General features: G+C 46.9%; 4 protein-coding genes across 7 annotated transcripts; 2 read left to right on the forward strand and 2 right to left on the reverse strand.

Annotated features, from left to right (window-relative positions):
* Positions 1 to 2,433: 2,433 nt before the first annotated feature.
* SLC25A11 (solute carrier family 25 member 11) lies at positions 2,434 to 5,483 on the reverse strand. 3 transcript variants are annotated; one of them, XM_044673195.1, is made up of 8 exons: positions 5,309 to 5,483; positions 4,671 to 4,823; positions 4,238 to 4,444; positions 3,829 to 3,919; positions 3,640 to 3,730; positions 3,427 to 3,526; positions 3,056 to 3,107; positions 2,434 to 2,844 (listed from the first exon to the last, which is right to left on the reverse strand). In XM_044673195.1, exons 1-8 carry the CDS (start codon positions 5,368 to 5,370, stop codon positions 2,689 to 2,691), a joined length of 912 nt encoding a protein of 303 aa, XP_044529130.1. In that variant the 5' UTR covers positions 5,371 to 5,483; the 3' UTR covers positions 2,434 to 2,688. The 3 variants fall into 3 exon arrangements, with proteins under 3 accessions (XP_044529130.1, XP_044529129.1, XP_044529131.1); XM_044673194.1 differs by having other exon boundaries at positions 5,276 to 5,482; XM_044673196.1 differs by lacking the exon at positions 4,671 to 4,823 and having other exon boundaries at positions 5,276 to 5,481.
* A 119-nt stretch (positions 5,484 to 5,602) lies between these two features.
* On the forward strand, positions 5,603 to 10,774 carry RNF167 (ring finger protein 167). Of its 2 annotated transcripts, none has more exons than XM_044673193.1 (10): positions 5,603 to 5,946; positions 6,468 to 6,592; positions 6,936 to 7,016; positions 8,070 to 8,195; positions 8,266 to 8,353; positions 8,459 to 8,549; positions 9,021 to 9,126; positions 9,331 to 9,424; positions 10,218 to 10,295; positions 10,388 to 10,774. In XM_044673193.1, the coding sequence occupies exons 1-10, from the start codon at positions 5,871 to 5,873 to the stop codon at positions 10,648 to 10,650; spliced, it is 1,128 nt and encodes a 375-aa protein (XP_044529128.1). In that variant the 5' UTR covers positions 5,603 to 5,870; the 3' UTR covers positions 10,651 to 10,774. The 2 variants fall into 2 exon arrangements, with proteins under 2 accessions (XP_044529128.1, XP_044529127.1); XM_044673192.1 differs by having other exon boundaries at positions 5,606 to 5,946; positions 10,215 to 10,295.
* Positions 10,775 to 11,043: 269 nt separating this feature from the next.
* On the reverse strand, positions 11,044 to 13,924 carry PFN1 (profilin 1). The gene is made up of 3 exons (XM_044673197.1): positions 13,630 to 13,924; positions 11,691 to 11,883; positions 11,044 to 11,431 (listed from the first exon to the last, which is right to left on the reverse strand). The coding sequence occupies exons 1-3, from the start codon at positions 13,759 to 13,761 to the stop codon at positions 11,334 to 11,336; spliced, it is 423 nt and encodes a 140-aa protein (XP_044529132.1). The 5' UTR covers positions 13,762 to 13,924; the 3' UTR covers positions 11,044 to 11,333.
* A 3,354-nt stretch (positions 13,925 to 17,278) lies between these two features.
* On the forward strand, positions 17,279 to 23,266 carry ENO3 (enolase 3). The gene is made up of 12 exons (XM_044673191.1): positions 17,279 to 17,374; positions 18,119 to 18,229; positions 18,535 to 18,630; positions 18,773 to 18,831; positions 19,029 to 19,098; positions 19,226 to 19,359; positions 20,724 to 20,946; positions 21,043 to 21,240; positions 21,860 to 22,061; positions 22,609 to 22,717; positions 22,946 to 23,004; positions 23,102 to 23,266. The coding sequence occupies exons 2-12, from the start codon at positions 18,145 to 18,147 to the stop codon at positions 23,169 to 23,171; spliced, it is 1,305 nt and encodes a 434-aa protein (XP_044529126.1). The 5' UTR covers positions 17,279 to 17,374; positions 18,119 to 18,144; the 3' UTR covers positions 23,172 to 23,266.
* The last annotated feature ends 590 nt before the right edge of the window (positions 23,267 to 23,856 follow it).

The raw sequence follows: 23,856 nt of genomic DNA on the forward strand, positions 1-23,856 counted from the left end.
AAAGCAATAAAAACCCATCGTTACCCAGGCTCAAAATATCAAATTCCTTTTGCTATGGAATGTTGTACCAGGCTCTGGCCTGAATTCTCTTACCCAGTGATGGTGGAGGTTTTAAGAAGATCAATGTTAAAAAAAAAAAATCTGGTAGCTCCCACTTCATTCTCAACATCCTTCATTAACTATGGTTTGCATATGGGTTAAGTAGCCAACAATCATATTCACATTTGTACCTCTGGTCACAAGAACAGGACAACTATTTACCTTTTACAGATGTAATTTAAAAGGTCCAAAGATGTTACCCCACGGTTTATCTTCCATGCTTATTTTTCCCCTTTCCCAACTGGTCATATATAGCATAGAATGCCTTCCCTGTTATCATGAACAATCACCGAACATCAGAACTAAAAGGGGCCTGAGTGTAAACACAAATCCCTTTATTTCACAGGTGTGAAAACTGATACCCTTCGATTAAGTAATGTGCTTAAGATCACACAACTAGTTTTAATGCTTTGTTTTTAAAACCCAGAAAACAGGTAGGTGGAATATTGACTCTTCTCCAATGCCAGCGAGACTTGTAGAACAGTCACCCTGGCTTATGTTGAGATTGCCCACTTACTGCCCCCTAAGCTTCTAATCCTTCCCGGGCTATGGGGAGCCTGATGCTCCATATCACCACCTTGGAGTGTGTAACAAGGACCCAGATAAAGGTTCAGATTACATGAAAGTGCCTGAATGACTACAAATAGTGCAAAGGTATCAAAAGCACTGCCCTGCAATCAAAAGAATTGGGTTCTAGTTTCGGCTTTGCCAGTGACTGTAAATTACTTTCCCTTCCATTTATAAAATGTGTTAAATTCCAAAGTCCTTTCTAGTATAGATGCCATTACTTTGTCCGTTAAAAGTGATAATCATCAGCTAGGAGAAAAGGGAGGGAGTCTAGATTTAAACTTGAGCAACTTGACCTCACTTCAAACTTTTCAGCATAAACTGTCTAGTACCACCATTTATGGGATGCTAGGCAGTCTAGTGGATAGAGCTGGGCTTGGAAGTTAGGAAGGTTAGAGTTCAAATGTCACCTCAGACACTGTATGACTGGGCAAGTCACATAATCCCATTTTCATCAGTTTCTTCATCTATAAAATGAGCTGGAGAAGGAAATGGCAAATCACTCCAGTAATTTTGCCAAGAAAAATTCCAAATAGAGTCGGACATATCTGAAAAAGACTTGCCAACACCGAAGGCCCCAGGGTCATTATAGGTAGTAAGTAGCTACCGATTCCCGTTACCCCTAAACCCAGAGATCTTTCTGTTGTACTTCACTCTCTTGCCCTTCCCATCAAGAAGTTAGCTGCTTCTGTGTTTCCAAGACACTGCCCATCTCTCATTTCTTCCATCTTTCTAAATCTTAATCATTAATTTACAGAGCTGAATTTAAGTCCTTGCTCCCTCCCCTATACTGTGCATTATCTACCCAAACAGATTATCAAGGCCTATCCCCCAAGGCAGCAGTTTGTCTCAGTCTCCAAAGAGACAGGGATTCACTCAGTTCTCACTAGAAGAGACTTGTCTCAATTCACTGACCCCACTAATACTGCTTACTTGTCCCATTCACCCCTCCCTTCAGCCTGGAAAGGTCAGTTTGTCTCCCACATTCTATCTTAGAGCATTTGGGCTGGAAAGGGCCCTCCATTCTCTGCTCCAGATCCCCAATATGGGTGGAAACTGCAGAATGTGTCTATGATCCCAGAAACACAGCTGAAGTAATGACATACTTACCATAATTATGTATAACATTTGCATAACATTATCATATATTATAATATTTTTTAGGATAAAAAGAAAAAGTCAACCTGTTCCCCAATACCCAAAGCAACCCATCTCTCAAGCTGAGAAAGGACAGAGTACCCAAGCACACACAATAGGGGTAAATACTTCTCTTTTCCTTTCTCTTGCCTCCTTATGACTATCATTTCTAATGTAAGAAATGGGGGAAGGGTCATGTGGACTGGAGGAACTCCGGTTTTATCAATGTGGAAGCTAGAGGCTAGGCATTTCTGAGGCTCTCTGCTGGGTTTAGGGACTGAAAGTAACTGACTTTACCATGAGGCCTCCTTGTCTACCATATAGGCACTCTTTCCCATTCTAGTTCCTCTGCTTCCTTTTCTCCCTCCTACTTAGTTTCTTTGCTTGGGAAGGAAGCAGCAATATTCTGTGAGCCAGAGTGCATCATCTCTCAGCATCAGTTAGTATGGGAAACTTAAAACTATCCCAGCTATTGCTTCTGCCAGATTCTCCTAGCCCTCTCCTCTCCTCCACAGGATGTTCCTGGGATGAATGGAGGTCCTAGGAATTATGGAGACAATTCTCAGGCTCTTTTGGGGAATTCTAGAGGTCACAGGGAAGGGGAAGTAGAGTCCAAGCCGTTACAGGGGATAGACCAAAGTCCTTTATATCAGGAGAGACCACATAGTGGGGGTAGAAGGAACGAGTGAAGGAATTGGGGAAAATAAATAGAAGGGGGGACCAGGGGGCAGAATCCAGGTACCCCCTTTTGAAGATGAGTATATGGTAAAGGCTGGGAGGATAGAGGCACAGCTCATGGGGGTGTGGAGTGTGGGGTGGTAGACCCGACACATCTCCATTCCTGGAAGCCCTATCCTCCTGGTCCTCAGGCACCTTTGGGGTTCTTCAACCACTAAGAAAGAGCTTCTTATAGGCCTTGTTCATTTGCTCCAGGAAAATAAAGGTGAGGACAGTGTGAGGGCCAAGCCGGGCATAGTAAGGGGTGAATCCTTTCCAAAGGCTGAAGAATCCTTCATATCGAACAACCTTCACCAGCACATCCTGTCAAAACAACAGAGATAGGCTTAGGGGATCAGAGGAATACCAACTCCCTCTCTCCTCCCCACATTGTTCCCATCAACCAAGGGACCCAAGTTCCCAGACATGCTTTGGTTCATGTCATGAATGAACAAAGGCCAAATTTTTTGCATAATATTTGCTTAATACATGTTGAATGAAGGGATGAGCTTCCCTCAACCCTCCAAATTCTCACCAGTCCATTCTTATACTCTGGCTTCCCATCAATCATCCTCATATTCTGGATCCTGGGATCGGAGGAAGAAGAGAGGTTAGAACTGTAAGGAGAATTGGGGTCTGGGTAAGCTGGACTGGGACCAAGGTTTATAATCTCTGGTTATAGATTTAGAACCAGGAGAGCTCTTTCAAGTTTTCAAACTTCATTCAATCACTTTACAGGTGAGGAAAAATGAGGAACCGAGACCAAGTCTTGCTGACTCCAAGTCCAGAGCTCAAAAAATTCTCCACCTAGTTTTGCTGATTTATCCCCTCTATCTGAATAATGATTAGTGCATATGTAAAATCTTAGGCAATCCTCCCACTTCTTGTTAGGGACTCTGGACCCACCTGGTTTTAACAATGTCCACAGGCATAGAAGCTGCTGTGGTGACCAGTCCACTAATCATGCTGGCGCAGAAATGACAGAAGATATTGTCAGAAAAGTGACCTACAGTGGCAGAAAAAAAAGATGTGTCAGTCTAAGTCCTTGAAAAGACAGGAACAGGAAGGACTGGTTGCTTGGGTGAGTAATGGAGGCAGACATACAAACCTGAGGCTTACCTGAGTCTAAGAGAAACTGTTTAGACTGTGAATAGGAAGCAAGCTGGGCAGCATTGACAACAACTGCCCTAGCCATTGTGGGGATACAGCCCTGGTATTGAGGGGAAAAAAAAAGTGTTAGCCCCTACCTCCTTTTGGGTATCCCTTCCCCCTATTCTCTCCCTTGGTCATCAAGCCTCCTCCACTCACCCTCCAAAGGGTGGGGATGCCCTCTTCCCGGGCAATCCTCAAGAGTGCATCAAAAACATTCTTATAGCCTCTACGCTGATCTGGTGGCATCCTGCAGTGAGTAAATGAGATTGAGAATGGGAGAGGAGGAAAAGAGAAAGGATCTGAAAAAAAATGCAGGTCATGAAGGAAAAGAACAAACAGTAGCATGTTAATTCTACCACCTTTGTATTTCAAAGAACCATGATTTCAGAATCAGATGATCAATCCCCTTATTTTTATAGGTGAGAACACAGGGTCCAGAGAAATAGACTGACTTGCCTAAAACAAGTTAAAGTGGAAGTAGTTTCCTGGCTGCCAGTTCCTAGGCCACTGTTCTCTAGAGAAACTAGGGTCTTAGGTCCTTAGGTAGGATTTAGGCATGACTCACCGACCATCAGCTGTCATACGAATCAGGGCAACCTCAGCAGGTGTTCCCACGAAGGCTCCTGTGGCACCTGCTGTCATGCCAATCAGGGCCTTCAGCAAGAAGCTAGGGGGTGTCCCATCTGCCCCAGTCAGGCGCTCAAAAAGAACAGTGTAAATGCCAAGGCGAGTTGTTGTATATGTTGCCTGGCGTAAGAGCCCAGCGGAAAGCCTAATGGAAGGAGAAAGCAGGTCAGGAACCAGGGCATCAAGGCCCAATAGGAGAGGGAAGGACTCTTCCTCAGCCCTTTATTCTAATGCTCCAACAAGAGTTGGGCATGGTGCCATACAGCTGCTGAGGTGATTCCCAGTTCCCATTGCATACCTAGAGCTCTTGTCTCCTTCATTTCCCCAAAGACCCAGCCCTATGGCAAACAGGTCCCCAGTCCTAGAATTACCCTGTGTAGATGCCTCGAAGCCCTTCAGTTCTCAGGATACTGGTGAGGGCATGGAAGCTAGTCTTGTATTCCCGGGTCTTGGCCCCTTCCCCACTCAGCTGCATTCGGTTCTTCACCAAATCTAGAGGCTGCACAAAAACTGTGGCCCCCATCCTGGATTGGGGAAAGAAAGGGACTCAGAGACAGGTCTTCAGAATCTCCAGCCTTGAAAGCCTCGGTTGCTCAAAACACAAGTACTGAGACAGATGCCCTGTAAAAGTGGGTGGGCCAGGAAAGCCCAAAGGGGTTCGAATTTGGGCCAAAGGTACGTGCAACTTTCCATCGACTAGCTGTGCCAGGATGAGGGGCCATGCTGCGCACGGGGCCGGTTCACCAGGTTACAAGGACCCGGGGATCGGCAGGCCCAAGGGCCGGACTGGGGTTGGAGGTGCAATGAGTGCTCCGTGAAGGAGGGCCACAGGTTATGCAGTCTGGGAGGCTGTGCAGCTAGGGGCTTTTGGGGGTCAATGGGCCACAGGCCACGTACGCGTTGACCCCGTCAGTCCCCGGAAAAGCACTCGGCTTCCAGCCCGCGGCAGGAGAAGTGTGGAGAAGAGAACGCTTACCCAGCCAGGCCCCCGAACAAGAACTTGACCGACTTGGGGGACGTGCGGGGCTTTAAAGCCACCCCGCCGCCTCCAGGACTAGCCGCCGCCGCCATCTCCACTAAAGCCCGGCTGCACCCGGGATTGGTGCGCGCGCGTCCCCACTCGCCCAAGGTGACACCGCGCGCGCGCGCGCGCCCTTGCTCTCTCACTCGTCGCTCGCTCTCTTCTCAAGCTCAGACAGTACACCCTCCCCCCACCCCCTAGGACCTCCTCCACCTTCAGCAGGAAGCCGGCACGCAGGCGCACATAGAGGCAGCTAAGAAGGGGACGGAGTCTAAGGAGTGAGGCATAGGAGCGGAGGCGGGGCTTGGGGAATGCTGTTAGGTAGATGAGGGGAGGGGAGACGGAGGTTCGCGGAGAAGGGCATAAATAAGGAGAGAGAGTGAGAGAGAGAGGAAAAAAACCCACTATCTATTGGTTAGCGCAAGGGTATTAGCAAAGAGGCCCCAGGGAATCAGGGAACGCGAGCAAATCTCGTGAGATCGAGGAAGCCCGGTAGTGTCGAGAAAGATTCTCGCGACAATTGGTTTTAGAGGTTGGAGGACAGGGAAAAATGAGGAAGCTCTCGCGAGATTTGAATGAACCTGAGGTAGCGGCGGCGGCGCCAGGAGCCCTGGGAGGGAGGAGAGGTTTGTAAACTGGGAATCCCCGTGGGGGAGCGGGCACCTCCTAGCAGGATGGAGGGACTTTGCAGGAGGGTTCTTTGGGCTCTTGGGATAACTTCACATCTGTAATTATTCCTGTCGCCCTCATCCCCTGTCTTTACTAGCTGGCCCACTTTTGATGTCCCTTGGGCCCAGGTGTCGGGGGCCGGAAGTCCCTTTTAAGGGATGAGTGGGGGGGGGGTCCCCGCAGGTCCGGAAGTGCTCTTTATCACTTCTTTCCTTTACCGGAAGTTCAACTTTTCATCTGTGTTTCCCCCTATAATCCTAAAACCACAAAACATCAGTGGACTTAGAGGCCCTTACTGTCCCACCTAATTCAGAATTCTCCTCCCACCTAGCGCCCTCTCCTCCCCCCCACCCCCAGCACCACGGATAGTTCTGGCTGGGCCGAGGACGAGACTACCAGGCTGGGGAGGGATGTGCTTGGGGTGTGGGAAGTGGGCCGCAGCCACTGGAACAGAATTCAGATCTCTTTTTGGCTACAGGACTCGGTCCTCCCCAGCCTCCGGCTGCTGCTGCTGCTACCATGCGTCCTGAGGCCTTCCCGTTTCCTGTGCTAATGGCCACCATACTATGGGGGATCACCCCAACTTGGGGGCTTATCCGAGCCGTGAGTCTGGGGTCTTGGGGCCCAGGGTGAGCTGAGCTTAGGACAAGGCCCCCTATGCCAAGTGGATCCCCAAACTTTTCTTAAATCCATTAGCATTAGAAGAAAAATACTAGATTTGGAGCCAAAGGACACGAATTCTCCAGCAGTTACTATCCTTGTGACCTTGAGTTAATTACCTTTTTTTTGGACCTCAGTTTCTTCATTTGTTAAATAAGGGGTTTGGACTAATATCCTTTCCAATTCTAAATGTATGAATCCCTTATTAGAATTGGGGCAGGGAAAGGAAGGGAGGGGGCAGGTTTTCGGCTGGGATGAAGGGGAGCAGTGAGTCTTCTGTTCCCAGACCTCTGACCACAACGCCAGCATGGACTTTGCAGACCTTCCTGCCCTTTTTGGGGCTTCTCTGAGCCAAGAAGGGCTTCAGGTAAGTTGCTTATTCTCTAGAAGTTTGAATCAAGAGGCAATGAAGGCTGGGTAAACAGTAAGTTTAGTGATATAATGGAAAGGACTGCAGTTGTACTTAGAAAATAGTGTTAAGAAACCGGAATCTGTTCCTTTCTATCTTTGTGACCTTGGTCAAATCACCTTCTCTGTCTCAATATCCTCATCTGAAAAGCAAAAGGGATAGACTAGGTCAGGAGTTCTTAACCTGAGGTTCATGAACTTGTTTCTTTTTAACATTTTGATAGTTTTAAATACAACTGAATTCTTTTGTATTTCTATGTATTTCGTTTTATGCATTTAAAAACATAATTCTGAAGAGACTTCATCAGACTTTCAAAGAAGTCCATGACAAAAAACTTAAAGTTCTGGCCCAGGTGACCAAGAGTGTTTTTATGAAAAATTTCTCAGACAGAACTTTATATTAATATATTTCATTGGAGAGATTGATGGTGTGTATGTGGGAAGGGGAAGAAAGTTTATAATCAAATTATTTTCTAGGAGGGTGAATAGTAAATTAGGGTTGGGATTGGGGAGAACTTTAAATAAATGGATAGAGGAAAATGTTCTGAGGAAAAGTTTATCCTGCAGAAAGCTTGGAGTCAGGTGGTTGTAAATGCAATTTTACCATATATTTTTAAAAAATACTTAACCTTCTCTTAGAATAAATACAAGTATCAGTTCCAAGGCAGAAGCAAAGTAAAAGCTAGGCAATTGGAATTAATTGACTTGTCCAAGGTCACACACTTAGGAAGTATCGGACATCACATTTGAACCCAAAACCTCCAGTCTCCAGGCCTCGAACTCTATCCACTGAGTTCTTAGCTGCCCCAACAATTTGACTAGAGACAGAAGTAGGAGCTAAGAGAACTTACTAGGTGGGAATCTTACCAAAGTTATTCCTAAGAAACTTTTGGTTGGAACTGGATATTTTTAGTTAAGTTGGGTCTCCAATTGCTTGGAGGAAAGAGGGAGGGTAGGGAATATTTTTATCTATGTGGGCAAGAGGAACACCTAGTTGTATTCCCTTCCCCAGGGGTTCCTAGTGGAAGCTCATCCTGCCAATGCCTGTAGTCCTATCAACCCTCCACCTCTTGCTCCTGCCAATGGTTCTGTCTTTATTGCCTTGCTTCGGAGATTTGACTGCAATTTTGATCTCAAGGTGGGTAATAGGATTGGGGATGGTGGAAGAGGTCTAGAGAGGTTCCTCTAATTCTGCTTCATCTTCTCAGGTTCTAAATGCTCAGAGGGCTGGGTACAGGGCTGCTGTGGTCTACAATGTGAATTCCAATGAACTTTTGAACATGGTGTGGAATAGTGGTAAGAGTTGGGGGAACTGGAAAACCTGAATCTTTAAGGAATTCGTGGGAGGTGAGAGGAGGTGGGAATGCTTGGGTCCCTGGTATGACAGTCCCATTCCTGCAGAGGAAATTCAGCAGCAGATCTGGATCCCATCAGTGTTTGTGGGAGAGACAAGTTCAGAGTACCTGCGCTCCCTCTTTGTCTACGACAAGGGGTATGATGTGTCTTCCCTGTCCTCACCCTCAATTCCTATCTGGTGTGTTCCTCCTCCCCCTTTCCCACCCTGAATCTTTTCATTCACTATTTTCCTCTCTACCTTGTCTCCCCCCTGCCCCACTCCCATATCATTATTCTTTTATCTCAATCTGACATAACATATCCCAGAGTCATGAAGCTCTGGTGGGAGGGCACAGGACTCATATGTAAGTGTTCTGGCTCTTTCATTTCCTAAGTTTTATGACTTTAGCAGGACTCTCTGAGCCTGTTTTTCTCATTTGAAAAATACGAATAAGCTACTTGTATTGCCTATGCCACAGGTTTGTTTCAAGGAAATTTTGTAAACTAGTTCGAGAAACTTGAGCTTTGTTTTGAGTTTCTATTTCCTTTTGGTATCCCATATCTTCAGTCCTTGAATGCCCCCCATTGCTATGCTCTCTGACCCCTCCCTCCCATTATCCCTTCCTAGGGCCCGGGTCTTGCTGGTCCCAGATAATACCTTCCCCTTAGGCTATTACCTCATCCCTTTCACTGGGATTGTAGGGCTGCTGGTTCTGGCCATGGGGGCTGTGCTGGTAAGTTAACTTTGGGGCAAGGTTTGCTTTTCATGGGGCTTGGGGAAAACCAAGGGTTTTGGAAAAGACATATCCAAGGAAATCAGATCAAGTCTGTGAAGGGAAAGGGATATTGGATTTAACTGGCCAGGCCTTTTTGATGCTCCCAGGGTGGGTTCCTCTCCTATCTTGCCAGGTAGTGTTTCTCTTCTCTCCCCCTGCCAGGTAGTTCGATGTATACAGCACCGGAAGAGGCTCCAAAGAAACCGATTGAGCAAAGAACAACTGAAACAGATTCCCACACATGACTATCAGAAAGGTGAGGAAGGATTGTGGGATGACCCTCCATAAAGGCAAAAGGCAGGGCCCAAACACTGTAAGAATCTAGAAATAAGAAATAAGGAATGGCTCCAGACCCACCAGGAGCAAGGGTGAAATAGAAAAAGGGGGTAAAGGCAAGAACCAAAATTATCAGGCCTAGTGTCCATATAAGGCCAGAGCTGAGGGCTGGCTCTTCCTTCCCCATTTCTGCTCATCATCTTCCCTCCTCCAAACCACTTCCTTTCACCTCTACCCATTGCTGGCTTGATCTCTCTGCTCCCATCACTCCCCATTTTCTGCATTGAGCTGCACCATTGACCGTGGCCAAGTCTTTTTCTCCTTCCTGGCCTCTAAGTTTCCCTCTTTGTTTAAAAAAAAAAAATGTGATTAGCATTGGAGAGCAGAGAGGTAGATTGAGCTGGAATAATCAGCATTCATTTGTTTATGTTTAGGTCCTTCCATCTTAGAATCAATACTGTACATTGGTTCCAAGGCAGAAGGGGGGTATGGGGTTAAGTGATTTGCCCAAGGTCACACAGCTGGGAAGTGTCCAAGGCCAGATTTGAACCTAGGATCTACCTTTTTTTTCAGTAAGCTACCTATGTCTGTGAATTTTAAAAAATATTTTAATATCTGTTTCACCCATCATTTTTCTTATTTGATGCAAATACTTTGAAAACATTTTGAAAAAAGGACCCCTAAAACAGAAAGAGGTTAATAACTTTTATATTAGAATGAAGTCTGTGATAGGCTTAGCAAGGAGGCTTTGTCTTTCTTTACCCAACTAGGAGATGAATATGATGTCTGTGCCATCTGCCTGGAAGAATATGAGGATGGGGACAAGTTGAGGGTACTACCATGTGCCCATGGTGAGGAATACTTTGCCCCATAGGTGTCATTGTTGCCCTATCTCCCTCTGAAACTTTTTATAAGACCCATTTTTATCTTGTTCTTATCTTAGCCTATCACAGCTACTGTGTGGATCCCTGGCTTACTCAAACCCGGAAGACTTGTCCAATCTGCAAGCAGCCAGTTCACCAAGAACCTGGGGAAGAGGAGGAAGAACAAGAAGCAGAGGAGGGTGGGGATAGTGGAAACCCAGTCTCAGAACGGACTCCCCTTCTAGGTCCATCTACCACCCCACCACCCTCCTTTGGTGCCCTTTCTCCCACCCTTCCTGAAGAACCTTCTACTTCCCTGTCCCCCTCAACTCTCCTGGTCTGATCTGAGCTTGCACTTCTCCCCCCTCAAGAATTTCCTGGGCTAGATTTTCACTGTTAATAAATAAAGTTGCCTTGTATCTGGACCAGGGGTGGGGTCTTTCTCGGGACCCCTTCCTCCACAAATACCTTTAGGCTGGTTGTTTTTCTTGGGTAGTGGGGGGCTGGGAGCTATGTCCTAAAATCAGATGTCCCTAGTATAACTGGAATAACAACCAACATTACTTTCCTAGGACTCATTAGGAGGCTCTAATCCTCTAAAAAAGGGAAAAGGTACTCCCTCCCTCACCTTAGGAGTTTTGGAAGAGCAGTCTCCCAGACCCATTCCATAACAGTTATGCCTTTTCCCAGGAACCCAGATGGTAATGCCATCTTCCCAGTCCTCACCACACACACCTTTATTAGTAGAATCTTTTATTCATATTCCAATATAAGTTTCCAGAAAAAAAATTTCAAAAAAAAAAAAAAAAACAAAAACAAAAACAAAAACAAAAAAAAAACAAAAAACTTCCCAACTACACACAGGAAGGAGGTTCAAAAGGAGGGGGGTGGGGCTCGCCTGTCCATCCAGCCTGGGCCCCCCCCCCAGGTGTAGTTTTGGCAGCAACAAGTGGGTGGGGGAATGGCCCAAAAAACAAATGAGGGAAGTGGTGCAGAAGCGTTGGGGAAGGAGGGGGGCAAGGAGGGTCAGTATTGAGAACGTCGAAGGTGGGAAGCCATTTCATAACACTTCTTGTTGATCATTCCCCCATGGATACCTTCCTTCCCCATCAGCAGGACTAGCGCTATGGGAAGAAAAGGAAGATTTTTCAGTGCTCACTTCTAGCACTGTTTCATCACCTGTAGGTAACCAACCCCATTCCCTAATAACTTATATACACTTCTAGGTAGAAAAACAGCATACTAAAAAGCTAAGGAAATAAATGCACCCTTATTGGAAAGAGAAATTTCTAGCCAATCTACGTAACACACTTAAAAAAAAAAAGACTGCCATTTAACATATATAAGTTCTATAGTAGAGATCATAACAAAGTCACAACTTACTCTTGGCAGTCATGGTGACAGTGATGTTGTAGGTGGGAGCACCTCCAGTGCTCTTCGTGCGAAGGTCCATGGTGTATTCTCCATCTACCAGCAGCGAGTCCCTGATCACTGAACATTTCTGGCCCCCAAGTGTCAGCCCATTTACGAAAAAACTTGAACGATCTTTGCCAACCAATACACCTACTTCTGCTGCCTATAACATATAAGGGTGAAGTTAAGAACCCAAGAATTTAATTGAGTGGTTTTCTTCCACTTTTGTGGAGGTAATTCTTCCAAGGAAGTTTGGGTCTGAATTTAAACAAATGTATCGTTACATAAGTACTCACAGTTCAAAAGAACTCACTTAAATTCTCCCTTCTCACCACTCCTTAAAAACTAAAAGATTTGAAGAGTCAACCCAAAATTCAAAAGGAAACTTAAAAGATATAAAGCAGGAGAACCAAGAATCTGGAAAGATGAGGGGTATATCAAAGCACATGGCTTTTTCCCCTCAGGAAAGCAGAAGCAGGAGGAGGGGCCGGGGATAGAACAAAGCTGCTATGCCCTTATTTGGGCAAAGACTCAGCCAAGCTCAAGAGTCGGGGCCCTGGATTCCTGGGTCTGAGAACATTAGTTGGTGGTTTGGGGCCCAAATGACAACTAGGGGTGGGAATCTAATGGATCCTGCAAACTCTCTTGCAATCAGAAAACTTTTTTTTTGGTAGTAGTAATGGTGCCAACCCCAGAAGGCTGGTAGCTCATATCAGAAAGAACTTCAAGCAACCTCTCTTCCCTCTGCACCCCACACTGCCCACCAACCCCACATCCGGACACTAAGCTCCCGGAAATCCCCACTTCGAACTTCCGCTCCCCCTCCCCACTTCCGGGCTGGCTAAACTGGGGAGAGCCCTCTGACCTTTAGGAATCCCAAATCCCTCACTCAAACTTCCTTATCTGACCCTACTCTAGACATTAAAACGGAATGGGGGGAAAGGGATTTATTCCTTTCTCACATGTACCATCGGGGAAGGGTGCACCAGCAGATCCCCAAATAAGTAAGGCCGTAAGGAAATAGGGATGGGGGCTGCGGAGAAGTTTTTAAGGAGGTGGTGGGGGTGGCAATGCCTTGGAAGAAGAGGGCCACGCCATGCCGGGAGTAGCCCTCAGGCACCAAGAAGTCTTGGCTTCCTCCCACCACTACCACCAAGGGCGCGAACAATGGTGGAACGAGTAGGGGCGCGTATGCATGCAACCGGAAGTGGAGGGGCGCCCCGCCATCCCCTTAAAGAAAAAAAAAAAAGGTTATGGGGGGGAATCTTCCCATCCACCCCGCCCCGCCCTGGGGGAGGCGGAAGTGGCCGATGAACCGGGCGGCTGGCGCCCCTCCCCGCCCTGTGCCCCGGATGTAACGCCCTCCCTCAGAACCGTGGTGGTGCTGGAACGACTACGGAGCGGGAGTCCCAGGAATTTGGGGGAAAAAACGGTCATGGGGGGAGGGCGGGTTTGCAATGCAACCTGAGAATCCATTTAAAGGCCTAGGCACAAAAAGTCTTTTAAGGAAAATGTGGCGATGAGGAGAGAAGCCGGGCCTTCGAAAAGAGGGAAGGATGGGAAACCACTTATTTGCCCCTAGTCCCGTTACCCCTGCCCCGGCGTCTTCCGCGCAGGGCCCAAGTGTCCCCACAACTACCCAAATCCATTCACATCCTGTTAGCACCCGGGCTGGCCGAGATTTTTCGGCCAAACCGACCCTCACGGCCCCTAATTTCCCCGGCTGTTATGCCCCCAACTCTTGCTGTGTTTCCCCCTCCCCCCCCAAAAGCTTTGAAATAAAACAACAAAAAAAACTCAACCAAACCTCCAAATGCATCTCCCGTTTTTCAATGCACCCCAAAATGAACTTTACCCCCATCCCCCAAACTCAATCTCCAGGCCCTAGCTTGCTCCCTTCTCTATATACCGTAATATTGGCGAAGCTTTTCCCGGGTACGGCGGCCCAGACCGAGGGCGAGTCCTTATAGCCGACTATGGCCGCGTCCTGACAGGTCCCGTCCGCCATGAGGTTGTCGATGTAGGCGTTCCAACCGGCCATAGCGCTGGCGGTCTGGCTCTGCTGCTACTGCGGGAAGGGGGTGGCGGAGCTCGGGACACGCGCTGCTGTCCGGGCTCGCAGCTCCGTTCTCTCTGCTGCCTTCAGTTCTGCTTCCTGCTCGTCCTGCTGCTCCTCCTTCCCCCTCCCCCCTCCTTTTTTTTTTTTTTTTTTTTTTTTTGCAAACGACAGTGGAGGCGGGGCAGCCTCTTCTTCCCCCTCCCCCTACCCTGAGACCAAAAACTTTGCAAATAACAATTTTTCAAAATCCCCCTCCCCTCCCTTCTCTGTAGCCAAATTTGCTGAGTGCAATAAAAGGACCTCTGGGCGGGCGGCTGGGGAGGGGAGTGTAGGGTTAGGATGTGAGCCTCATCTTAGGGAATAAATCAAACTCCGGTTAGGGATAAGAAGGGTGAAAAAGGGAGACTACGCAAGCCTCAAATAATGCAAATCGTAGGAAGTTCTGGCATAAACCGGGTTAAATTTTTAACACTTTTTCGCCCCCAGCCCCCAGTTCGGACCTCTGGGATGGTTTACTCAGCCGCATGCGCTCGAAAGCCCAGGAGGAGCCGGAACTAGGGGAAGGCTGGGCGAGGCAAGCCGGGATGGAAGGAAAAGTCTCCTCCCAGCGTGCAGTAAAGGGGTGGCGATTGTGGAAGTGGAAATCGGGATCCGCAGCTGCGCCTGCGCGGGGATACGCATGCCCGGAATTTTTTTTACGGAAAGGAGTGGGGAAGGAGACGGGTCTCACTCCGGGAGAGTGGCGGCACGACGGTTCCCCTCCTCCCGCCAAGTGCAGCATTTTATTTTCTTTTATGCCAAGGAGAAAGTAGAGGAAGTTTTAGCGACTTTCCGCCATCGCCCCTCTGAGTCCTACACGTGCCATTCCCCATGCTCTTCGCAGCCTCTAGCCTAACAGGGGAAATATCCCTCCGCTTTCGGCTGGACAGGAGCCCCACCCACAGTGCGGGGCCTCCACGGTCCCTCACTGTTTGCCTCCCTCTGTTGCTGAGCTAGAGGCTGACTTGATTAGCCGGGGCTCAAGGAAGCTCCTGGAAGGGAGGGACTGGCTACCTTGGTGTGTAAGGGAAGAGAGGTACAGACGGGGACACGTAGAAGGAACTAGAGCCGGGGTAGCTTTTTTTTCTCCAAACTTTTGCCGGGACGTCCAGTGGCTTGCCAGCTTCCTGGCGCGCTGGGCACGGGGCGGGGTCGGGCGGGGCCGAAGCTATCGAGGCTACAGGGGTAGATGGAGCTAGCTTCTCCCCCCTTCCCCCAATCAGGGGCTTGGCCGCTTCCGGTCGGTTTGCTTCCACTTCATTTCCAGAAGCCACTGGGTCTCGACCTCCCATGTGGATCCTGGTGTCCGTCTCCACGGCCGGCAGCCGCCCTAACTCTTTCCCTGGGCGGTGCCGGATTCTAAGGCTCGTGGCAGGCACTCGCCTCCCGGGATCGCCAGATCTCGGCCCCCCACCTTACTCCTTTGCACTCACTGGAGGGCGGGGTGGAAAATAGTCGGAGTGGGGCGGGCCCTGATTCTGGGTGATAAGCTTTGGGGAAGGAGGGGCCTGGATGAGATAAATGTAGTCTGCTTTGGGCTTAGATGGAAATGGGATTGTAGAGAGGGAGAAGCCGGAGACCCAGTGACTCAGACCAACTGATTGGAGGCGCAGACTGGGGCAGGGAGGATGGTGAGTCACGGAGTGTGAGTTTCCCTGGCGCCTGGGGGAAGAGAACTCTCGTCTGGGAGTAGGCTCTAAGAACTCCCAGCTGGGGCCCTTTGCTTATCTCCCTCTACAAACGGGCTTTACTCTCCTACTAAGGCGAAGAGAAACCAGAGGAGGCGGAGGGCTTCACATTTACTAGGGAAATTAACTGAGAGAAAGATTTAGAGTTCAAAAGCAGAAAGAAACAGAAAACTGACGGAGAGGTGCAAAGATAGACTTAGGAACAGGGGAACATTCCAAGAAAGATCGACTGACTTGAAGATAAAAGAAGACAGATATGAAAATAGATTTAGGAATACAAATAATGTCACATAAAGACAGACTTGAAGATAAAGGGAGATTAGCAAAGGGAGAGACCTACCCAAAGAAAGACAGAGGGAGGCAGAGATTAATTTCAAGACCAAGAGACAAACATTTATAGAAATTCATTCAGAGGTAGTGGGCACTAAGACAGAAAAGACATTGACACAGGAAAGCAGAAATAAAGATTTGGAAATAAACATGAGGAAACAGACTCAGAAACTCAAGAATAGAGGCAGACTTGGAAACCGACAAAGGGAAACAAAGAAACTTAGAAATGACAATACTTGGATAATCAAAGATAAGCACTGACAAGAAATAGACACAAGTGTATCATAGGATTAGAGGCAGAGGAGATGAGAAAACTGAGGCCTCCAATACTCAAGGTCACACACACGGACAGTAAATGACAGAAACAGAGGCTAAATTCGAGTTCTCTAACACCAAAAACCAGAACTCTTGAATGTACCAGGATCTGAAGAAACTGGAGATGGATTTGGTGAAGCACAGTAAAACAAGCAGTGCCCAAATTATACAGTCTTTCAGTTAGAAAACTTCGAAGGTCATCTACGCTTAACTTCCCAATGTAGGAGTCTCCTCAACAACCTGGACAGGTATTCAGTAAGCCTGTATTTGAACTAAATATTGAGAGGTAGACACAAATAGAAAAAGAGACACTGGGGAAAATTCAGATGAAGATAAAACACCAAGAGAGACATAGAGAGAGGCATAGGGGAACAGACTTGAAGAAATAGATTCAACTACAAAGAAACTTAGCTGATAGAAAAACAAATATAGAGCAGAAAGCCACTAATAGAGACACAAAGGCTAGAGAAACAGCGAGTCTCAGAGATTCCAATAGAAATACAAGGAGATAGAAAAAAAGAGAACAGAGAGGGAAAGAGACAAAGATGGATCAAGAAAAAGACAAAAGACTGAGACCAAGAAAGTTGTGTGCCCATTATCTGAGAAGCACAAGGCTCCTCTCTTTTAGGTACAGATCCTTGAACAGGGAACAGAGGGAAGGGAGGAGCAGCTTTAAGAAACTTAAGTTTCTACCCCAGTGGTGGTAGAGAAAGACCCTGATCTCTCCCAATTTCTCACGAAGACCCAAAGACCCACAGCTGACAGTGCCTCCTTATGAGGAAGTATGTGGATAAGTGTAGCCTCCCCTCCCCCAAGACCCCTCAGCAGTCCATGCATGGAGGGGTAGAGGCTCAGGTTACCATCTGCCCTTTCCTAAAGGTCCATCTTTAACCTTTGCTGCTGGAAATTCAACCCAGGCAATGGGTGAGAGGAAGGCTTAATAGCACACACACACCCCATCCCAAATAAGCCCCTTTTGTGGGTGGTGAAATTAAGGGGAAGGGCAGCATTAGTGGGGGGTGGGGGAAGTGCCTAAGGAACGATGAATTTGCCTTTGGTGGGCAATTGCTGGTCGCTCCATCCGAGCAGGGGATAGGTAGGTAGGGGAGGGGCTGGGCAGAGGGGCGGGGTCAGCAATAAATGCCAGGCTTAGGAGTGATAGCCCGACACTGTCCCAGCAACAGTCCATACCCCGAGACCTTGTCTACGGACCGCCAGCTGTGGTGAGACCTCCTGGGCCCCAATCTAAAAGGAAGGATGTGTGTGTGTGTGTGTGTGTGTGTGTGTGTGTGTGCGAGCACGCGGGCGCGCGCAAGCTTTACCTTCTTTCTCCCACCCCCTACCTAAGGCTAAGATAGGAGAATGAGAAGGTTAGAGGGGAGGGGCTGGAGTTGGTTGAGTGGGAAAGAGGATGGAGGAGAGCCTAAAAGAAAAGAGGGTTTGGGGGAAATGGAACAAAGGGAGAGGGAGATGGGGTAAGCCAAGAAGTGAGAATGATGGGGAGGAATGTGGGTAGGATGGGAGTGGGAGGAGGGGTACAATAGAGAGAGAAGAACAGAACAAGACTCGGGGAGTAGAGGAAGAATAAAGAGATGGGAGAACTAAGGGAATTAGAAGTGGTGTTGTAGATTAAGATAAGAGGTATGGTACTGGGGTACTGGAGGTGGGGACATGGATAGGGTGGCAGGATAACGGGGATGAAATGAAGGGAAAGAGAAGAGTATGGAAAAGTGTGTGGGGGGAAGATGAAAAAGATTTGGGAGCAATTAAAAGGGAAAAGATTTTCTACTCTAAGTTGGTGGGGGGGATGGGAGGAGTTCTGAATAAGGAAAGGGAGCTGAGCCTCTCTGGTCTATGACCTTTCTCAAGGCTATTTTTAGAACCAGCACCTGCTTTCCTGGCTTGGGGAAAGACTTAAAGGGCATGGGATTTTCTTTTCTTTTTTTTTTCTTTTGGTCCTTTAAAAGCTTCTTCACTGACAAAGTCGACAGCCATGGCAATGCAGAAGATCTTTGCAAGAGAAATCCTAGATTCTAGGGGGAACCCCACAGTGGAGGTAGATCTATACACAGCCAAAGGTGAGAAGGAAGCCTGCCTGTGTATCTCCAAACATACCCCCTTCCTGACTTCTCAGTTTCTCCACAAACCATCTTGTATTCTATGACCCACAATTCCCTGCAACCCCTTTTGGCAAATTCCAGGCCCACACTAGACTTGAGTCCCTTAAATCACCCAAACTCTGATTCCTCTCAGACTGCTTCTCAGCTAATATCACTCCTCCAACTCTCCAAGACTCAGAAGTGAGGTCCCAGGAACACAAGGCTCCTTGCACTTAGGCTCTAAGAGCAGAGTAGTCAACTCATTTCTACCCTTGATTCCTCAGGCCGATTCAGAGCTGCTGTGCCCAGTGGGGCCTCCACTGGGATTTATGAAGCTCTGGAATTGAGAGATGGAGACAAAAGTAGATACCTGGGGAAAGGTCAGATATCACTCTAAAGAAAATGTATTTTTTGGGGGAGGAAAAGGGTGGGTATCCCAGATGGAGAGTGTTTGTGAACCTGGAGATTCCTTAGCTTAGGAAGTCAGAACTATTTATCCTCATCTTCTGTTCTCTTCCCTAGGAGTACTGAAGGCTGTGGAACATATCAATAAGACTTTGGCCCCTGCATTACTGGAGAAGGTAATAGTTAAGGGGATTGCTGGAAATTACCCAAATCTACCCACACCCCTATTCTTCATACTTTCTCCTGTCTCATCCTCCACTCCCATTGCCAATGAGCTGGGCCTCTTTGCCTAAGACTTTGTGAAATGACTCAACCACATCCTTCCCTCTCATATATTTTTGTTTTGTGTCTCATATATCCTTCTCTCATTCAGAAATTGAGTGTTGTGGATCAAGAAAAAATAGATAAATTCATGATTGAACTTGATGGGACAGAGAACAAATGTAAGTGATTGAGGTTTCAAGGGAGAGGGTGAATAACCCCATGTCTAATGGGAGAGGGGGCTGGGTAGGAGAAAGTTCTTACTCAAAGGGAAGAAGTATCTCACATCCAGTACTGGTTTCTTTGCAGCCAAGTTTGGGGCCAATGCCATCCTGGGTGTGTCTCTGGCTGTGTGTAAGGCAGGAGCAGCAGAGAAGGGTGTCCCTCTCTACAGACACATCGCAGACCTCGCTGGGAACCCAGAACTTGTGCTGCCAGTGCCGGTTAGCTTTTCTTGACACTGGGCCCCTTTCAACCTGACCCTAAGAAAGACAGTTTCCCCCCTTTTCAAGGATAAAAATTCTTTAGGAAGCTTAGTCCCTAGTTCAACACCCCTGGGGAACTCTTCCTATAATTAAGCTTCCCTTCTGTGATGCTTTGTAGCTCAGCCCCTTCTCTTCTCTCTCTAGGTTAAGGGCATAGGAGTGGCTTTCCTTAAGACTCATCCTATTCTCTGTAGTCCTTTGGGTAGTTTGGATCACTCACATCTCAAATGGAGCCTAACCTCACATCAACAAACATTAACTAAGTTCCTACTATGTATAAAGCATGGTGCCAGGCACTGGGGACATAAAATAGAAAGGGGACACAGACCTGTCCTCAGTAATTTTACAGGTTAATAGAGAGGAACCTATATAAACTACAAATAGGCATAATACAAGGTAGAACTGTAATAAAGGCAGAAAAACTATTCCTTCCAACAGAGGGTCACCTGGTATATATCTATTCTAGGAGGAGATAGTACCTGAGCTAGGTAGAGGAATTTCCTTCCAGTTCTAAATTTATAATCCTGATTTCAACAGGCAAAAATGTGGAAGGAATATATTACAAAGTGGGAGTGGGGAGCAAATAGGGGACCAGGATGTTTGCAACACAGACTGAACAAAGAAGTTGGAGAGTGGATTATCTTAGTATATGCCCAAAACTTCAAGAAATATTATTTCATGGGACATTTGGTCATCACATTTTGTTGTATTAATATAAAATAATATGTTGAAATAGAAATATGTTGAAGCTACATGGTATAGACAGCCTTAAGTACTAGGTAAGAAGTTTGTATTTTATGCTATGATAAAATACAGTTTGTGATCTATTAAAGGTTTTTGAGTATACTTTTGCTTCAGATAAGTATAGAAGTTATGGGAAGGATGTACCTGCACCAAAAAAATTGTAGGCCACTGAATCTGAAGTTGTAGGTAGAGAGTAAAGGAATGATGAATGGAGGAACAGGGAGGAGAGATTTGGGGCTTCAAGATAAGTAAAGAGGGGATAAGATGAGAATGGCATGAGAAGGATGGATGTTAAGAAATGTGGTAGGTATAGAATCAACAAGAACCAGAGTCTTGTTTTTTCCCCATCTGTGCCAAGGGATTATTTGCCATTTGAGACTAGGGACCACATCTTGAGTTCCTTCCAGAATCAATGAAATAAATTCCTCCTTTAGGGAAGTCTTTTGAATCTAATTTCCAGCCTTCCCTCTACAATTTAAGTCTATCCTCATGCTATAGTCCTAGTCTTAACCACACTTCCTCTTCTCCTACTGTGATCAGAATCATAACCTCTCTCCACTTAATCTCCCCTCCCCCAGGCTTTCAATGTAATCAATGGGGGATCCCATGCTGGAAACAAGTTAGCCATGCAGGAGTTCATGATCCTGCCAGTAGGGGCAGCATCATTCAAAGAGGCAATGCGAATTGGGGCTGAGGTCTACCACCATCTAAAGGGAGTCATCAAGGCCAAGTACGGGAAGGATGCCACAAATGTAGGTGATGAGGGTGGATTTGCTCCCAACATTTTGGAGAACAATGAAGGTTAGTCAGTGGGGTGGGAAGAGAAAGGAATGGAATAGGGTCAGAGGAAAAACAGGGGTATTACTCTTACTCCTTTAATTTCCCCTTTGCCCTCAGCCCTTGAATTGCTGAAAACAGCCATCCAGGCAGCTGGTTACCCAGACAAGGTGGTGATTGGCATGGATGTTGCTGCCTCCGAGTTCTACAGGAATGGGAAATATGATCTTGACTTCAAATCTCCCGATGATCCTGCCCGGCACATCTCTGGGGAGAAATTGGGGGAGCTATATAAGAGCTTCATCAAGAATTACCCTGGTATGTGCATCAGCCATGGGTGGGGGGAGTGCGGGGGGGGGGGCCGGGCGAAGAGGAAAGGAGGAGCATGAATCATGTAACCATGTTAAAAATGAATATTAATAAATGTTAAAAAAAAATTACCCTGGTGAGGGACTAGAGGACCCCGTTTTCCTTTCCCTTTCCAGAACTCTGGAGCTCTTTTCTCTTCCTCTCTAATTTATATTGTTTACTGTCTTTTCTTTGATCCAAATGGTCTCTCTTTATGCTACATCTAATAATAGCTCATTATTTAGTGATAAAAAGTTTTAAGAAGAGCTTTTTTTTTTTCATTTTCAAATGGGGAAACTCAAGTTTAGAAATCATTTAATTGGGAGTTAAGAGGGGATCTCAACTAGTTCAACATCCTCATCTTATAGAAAAGGAAACAAGCTTAGTCAGGTCAAAAGGTTTTCCCAGGATCACTCCAGTACTGAGAAGCAGAGCTGGAGTTACCAACACTGGTCCTCTGAATCCAGTGTTCTTGCCCAGGTTTAGATCCATGATTTGGACCCCTGACCATTGCTCATTTCACTCGAAGGAACCTTTCTCTATTCTTTTTCTAACCCTGTCCACATGATCTCCTTCATTCTACTCACAGTGGTTTCCATTGAGGACCCCTTTGACCAAGATGACTGGGCAACCTGGACTTCATTCCTTTCTGGAGTTGACATCCAGATTGTGGGTGATGACCTCACTGTCACCAACCCCAAGCGAATTGCCCAGGCTGTGGAAAAGCGAGCCTGTAACTGCCTCCTACTGAAAGTCAACCAAATTGGTTCTGTCACTGAATCCATCCAAGCGTGAGTCCCCATGGGTGAGCTGGAGGGTGGGGGGCAGGGGTGGCATCACCCTATGCTCTAGAAATTCATCCACAATGAGTCATTTTTCTTCAAAAATACCCCTGGTCCCATCTTCTATCCAGAAGCTTCACCAGGAAAACTCCAGATAATAAAATCTTCCCTTTCCCCTCTTCTCCAAAAGGTCAGCAATAACTTCCTTCACTCAAGAATCCCAGATATATGTTGTATATATACACGATCCTTTCCCCATCACCTCCCTCTCCCAACCAAATTCTTTGTACACATTGTAAGTACTCTAAAAATGGTTGTTGAATGAATTAGGTTGAAACCAAAGGGATCGTGGCATCACAGACTGAGAGTTGGAAGGGAATTCAAGCCATTTGTCCAGCTTCCCTTTTTAACAGATGAAATTCTAAACCAAGGGAGGCCAAATCTTGCCCATGGTCCTCTGTATAGCAGATGTCAGAGACAGAGTTTGAACCAAGTCCTCTGACTCCAGAGCTGATGATCTTTTCACTGTAATGAGGCTTGGCCCATCTCTCTGTAGTTGCAAATTGGCACAGACTAACGGCTGGGGAGTGATGGTCAGCCACCGATCTGGGGAAACTGAAGATACCTTCATAGCTGATCTAGTGGTGGGACTTTGCACTGGCCAGGTAGGAAACAGCTTCTATTTCTGAAGAGTTCCCCTGAACTCCTTGTGTCCACCAGGTCCTTCTCAGGCCCATCTACCCAGGTTCTCTGGAGGTCCTAACCCAGCTGGACAGAACTCCTGAGTCCCCTCACCCATACGTGAGGTTCCCCTTTTCCAGTGTTTGTCCCCAATGACTGGATTATGGCACTTCTCTATTTGACCCTGTGACTTTCCTCCTCCACCTCATTAGATCAAGACTGGGGCTCCCTGTCGTTCTGAGCGTCTGGCCAAATACAACCAGCTCATGAGGTACCATGGTTGGGAGAGGAAGGGTGCCTAAGGGAAAATTTTGGCAGAGGTAGAACAGGAAGCAGCCATTCTTACTGCTCTTTCATTCTCTGCCAAGGATTGAGGAGGCACTTGGAGACAAGGCTGTCTTTGCTGGGCGGAAGTTCCGTAATCCCAAGGCCAAGTAAACGGAGGGAGCCCTTTCCTAGACTGACAGAGGTGTCTGAGTCCTGCACTGCCTCTCTCTACCACTTCTCTCAATAAAGCCCTTGAACAGCAAAAATGACTAGGGTGTCATGGTTTGGGATTATAAAAGGACACAGGAGAAAGGAACATCCATGTTGGAAAGAGAGTTGCAGCACTGTGGAATGAAAAGATTGCAGACTTGAAGGAGAAAGTCTATATGACCTTCCCCTTTCTCAGTTGTTTCCTCATTTATAAAATGGAAGTAATAATATCTACCATCTACCTCCTGGGGCTGTTGTGAGGATCAAATGAAACGGTAGATGTAAAATCACTTTGTAAATCAAAGCCCTGTATAAATATCAAGTAAATGACCATTGGGGAAAGAAGAAGAAAACTAAGACTGGTCAGAGAGGAAGTTTCAGACTGGTTTGTAGGAAGGAGAATATGATATAAAAATGAAGGGTGGGCCGGGAAGGAGACAAGTCCCTGAGTTGTAGGAAAAGGTGAAAGAAGTAAAGAGTCCCAGTAAGGGTGAAGTGGAGGTTAGGGAGCAGCTATATTTTATACAGCTGTGTAGGGAAGAAAATTTGGATCAGATCTGACTAAAACAAAACAAACTGACTTTGAGAGGCACACAGGGTACAGCAGCAAAAAAAGATCTAAAGGTTCTAGTCCCAGCTCTTGCCA

Source organism: Gracilinanus agilis, chromosome 4 (genome assembly GCF_016433145.1).
Source record: "Gracilinanus agilis isolate LMUSP501 chromosome 4, AgileGrace, whole genome shotgun sequence".
NCBI lineage: Eukaryota > Metazoa > Chordata > Mammalia > Didelphimorphia > Didelphidae > Gracilinanus > Gracilinanus agilis.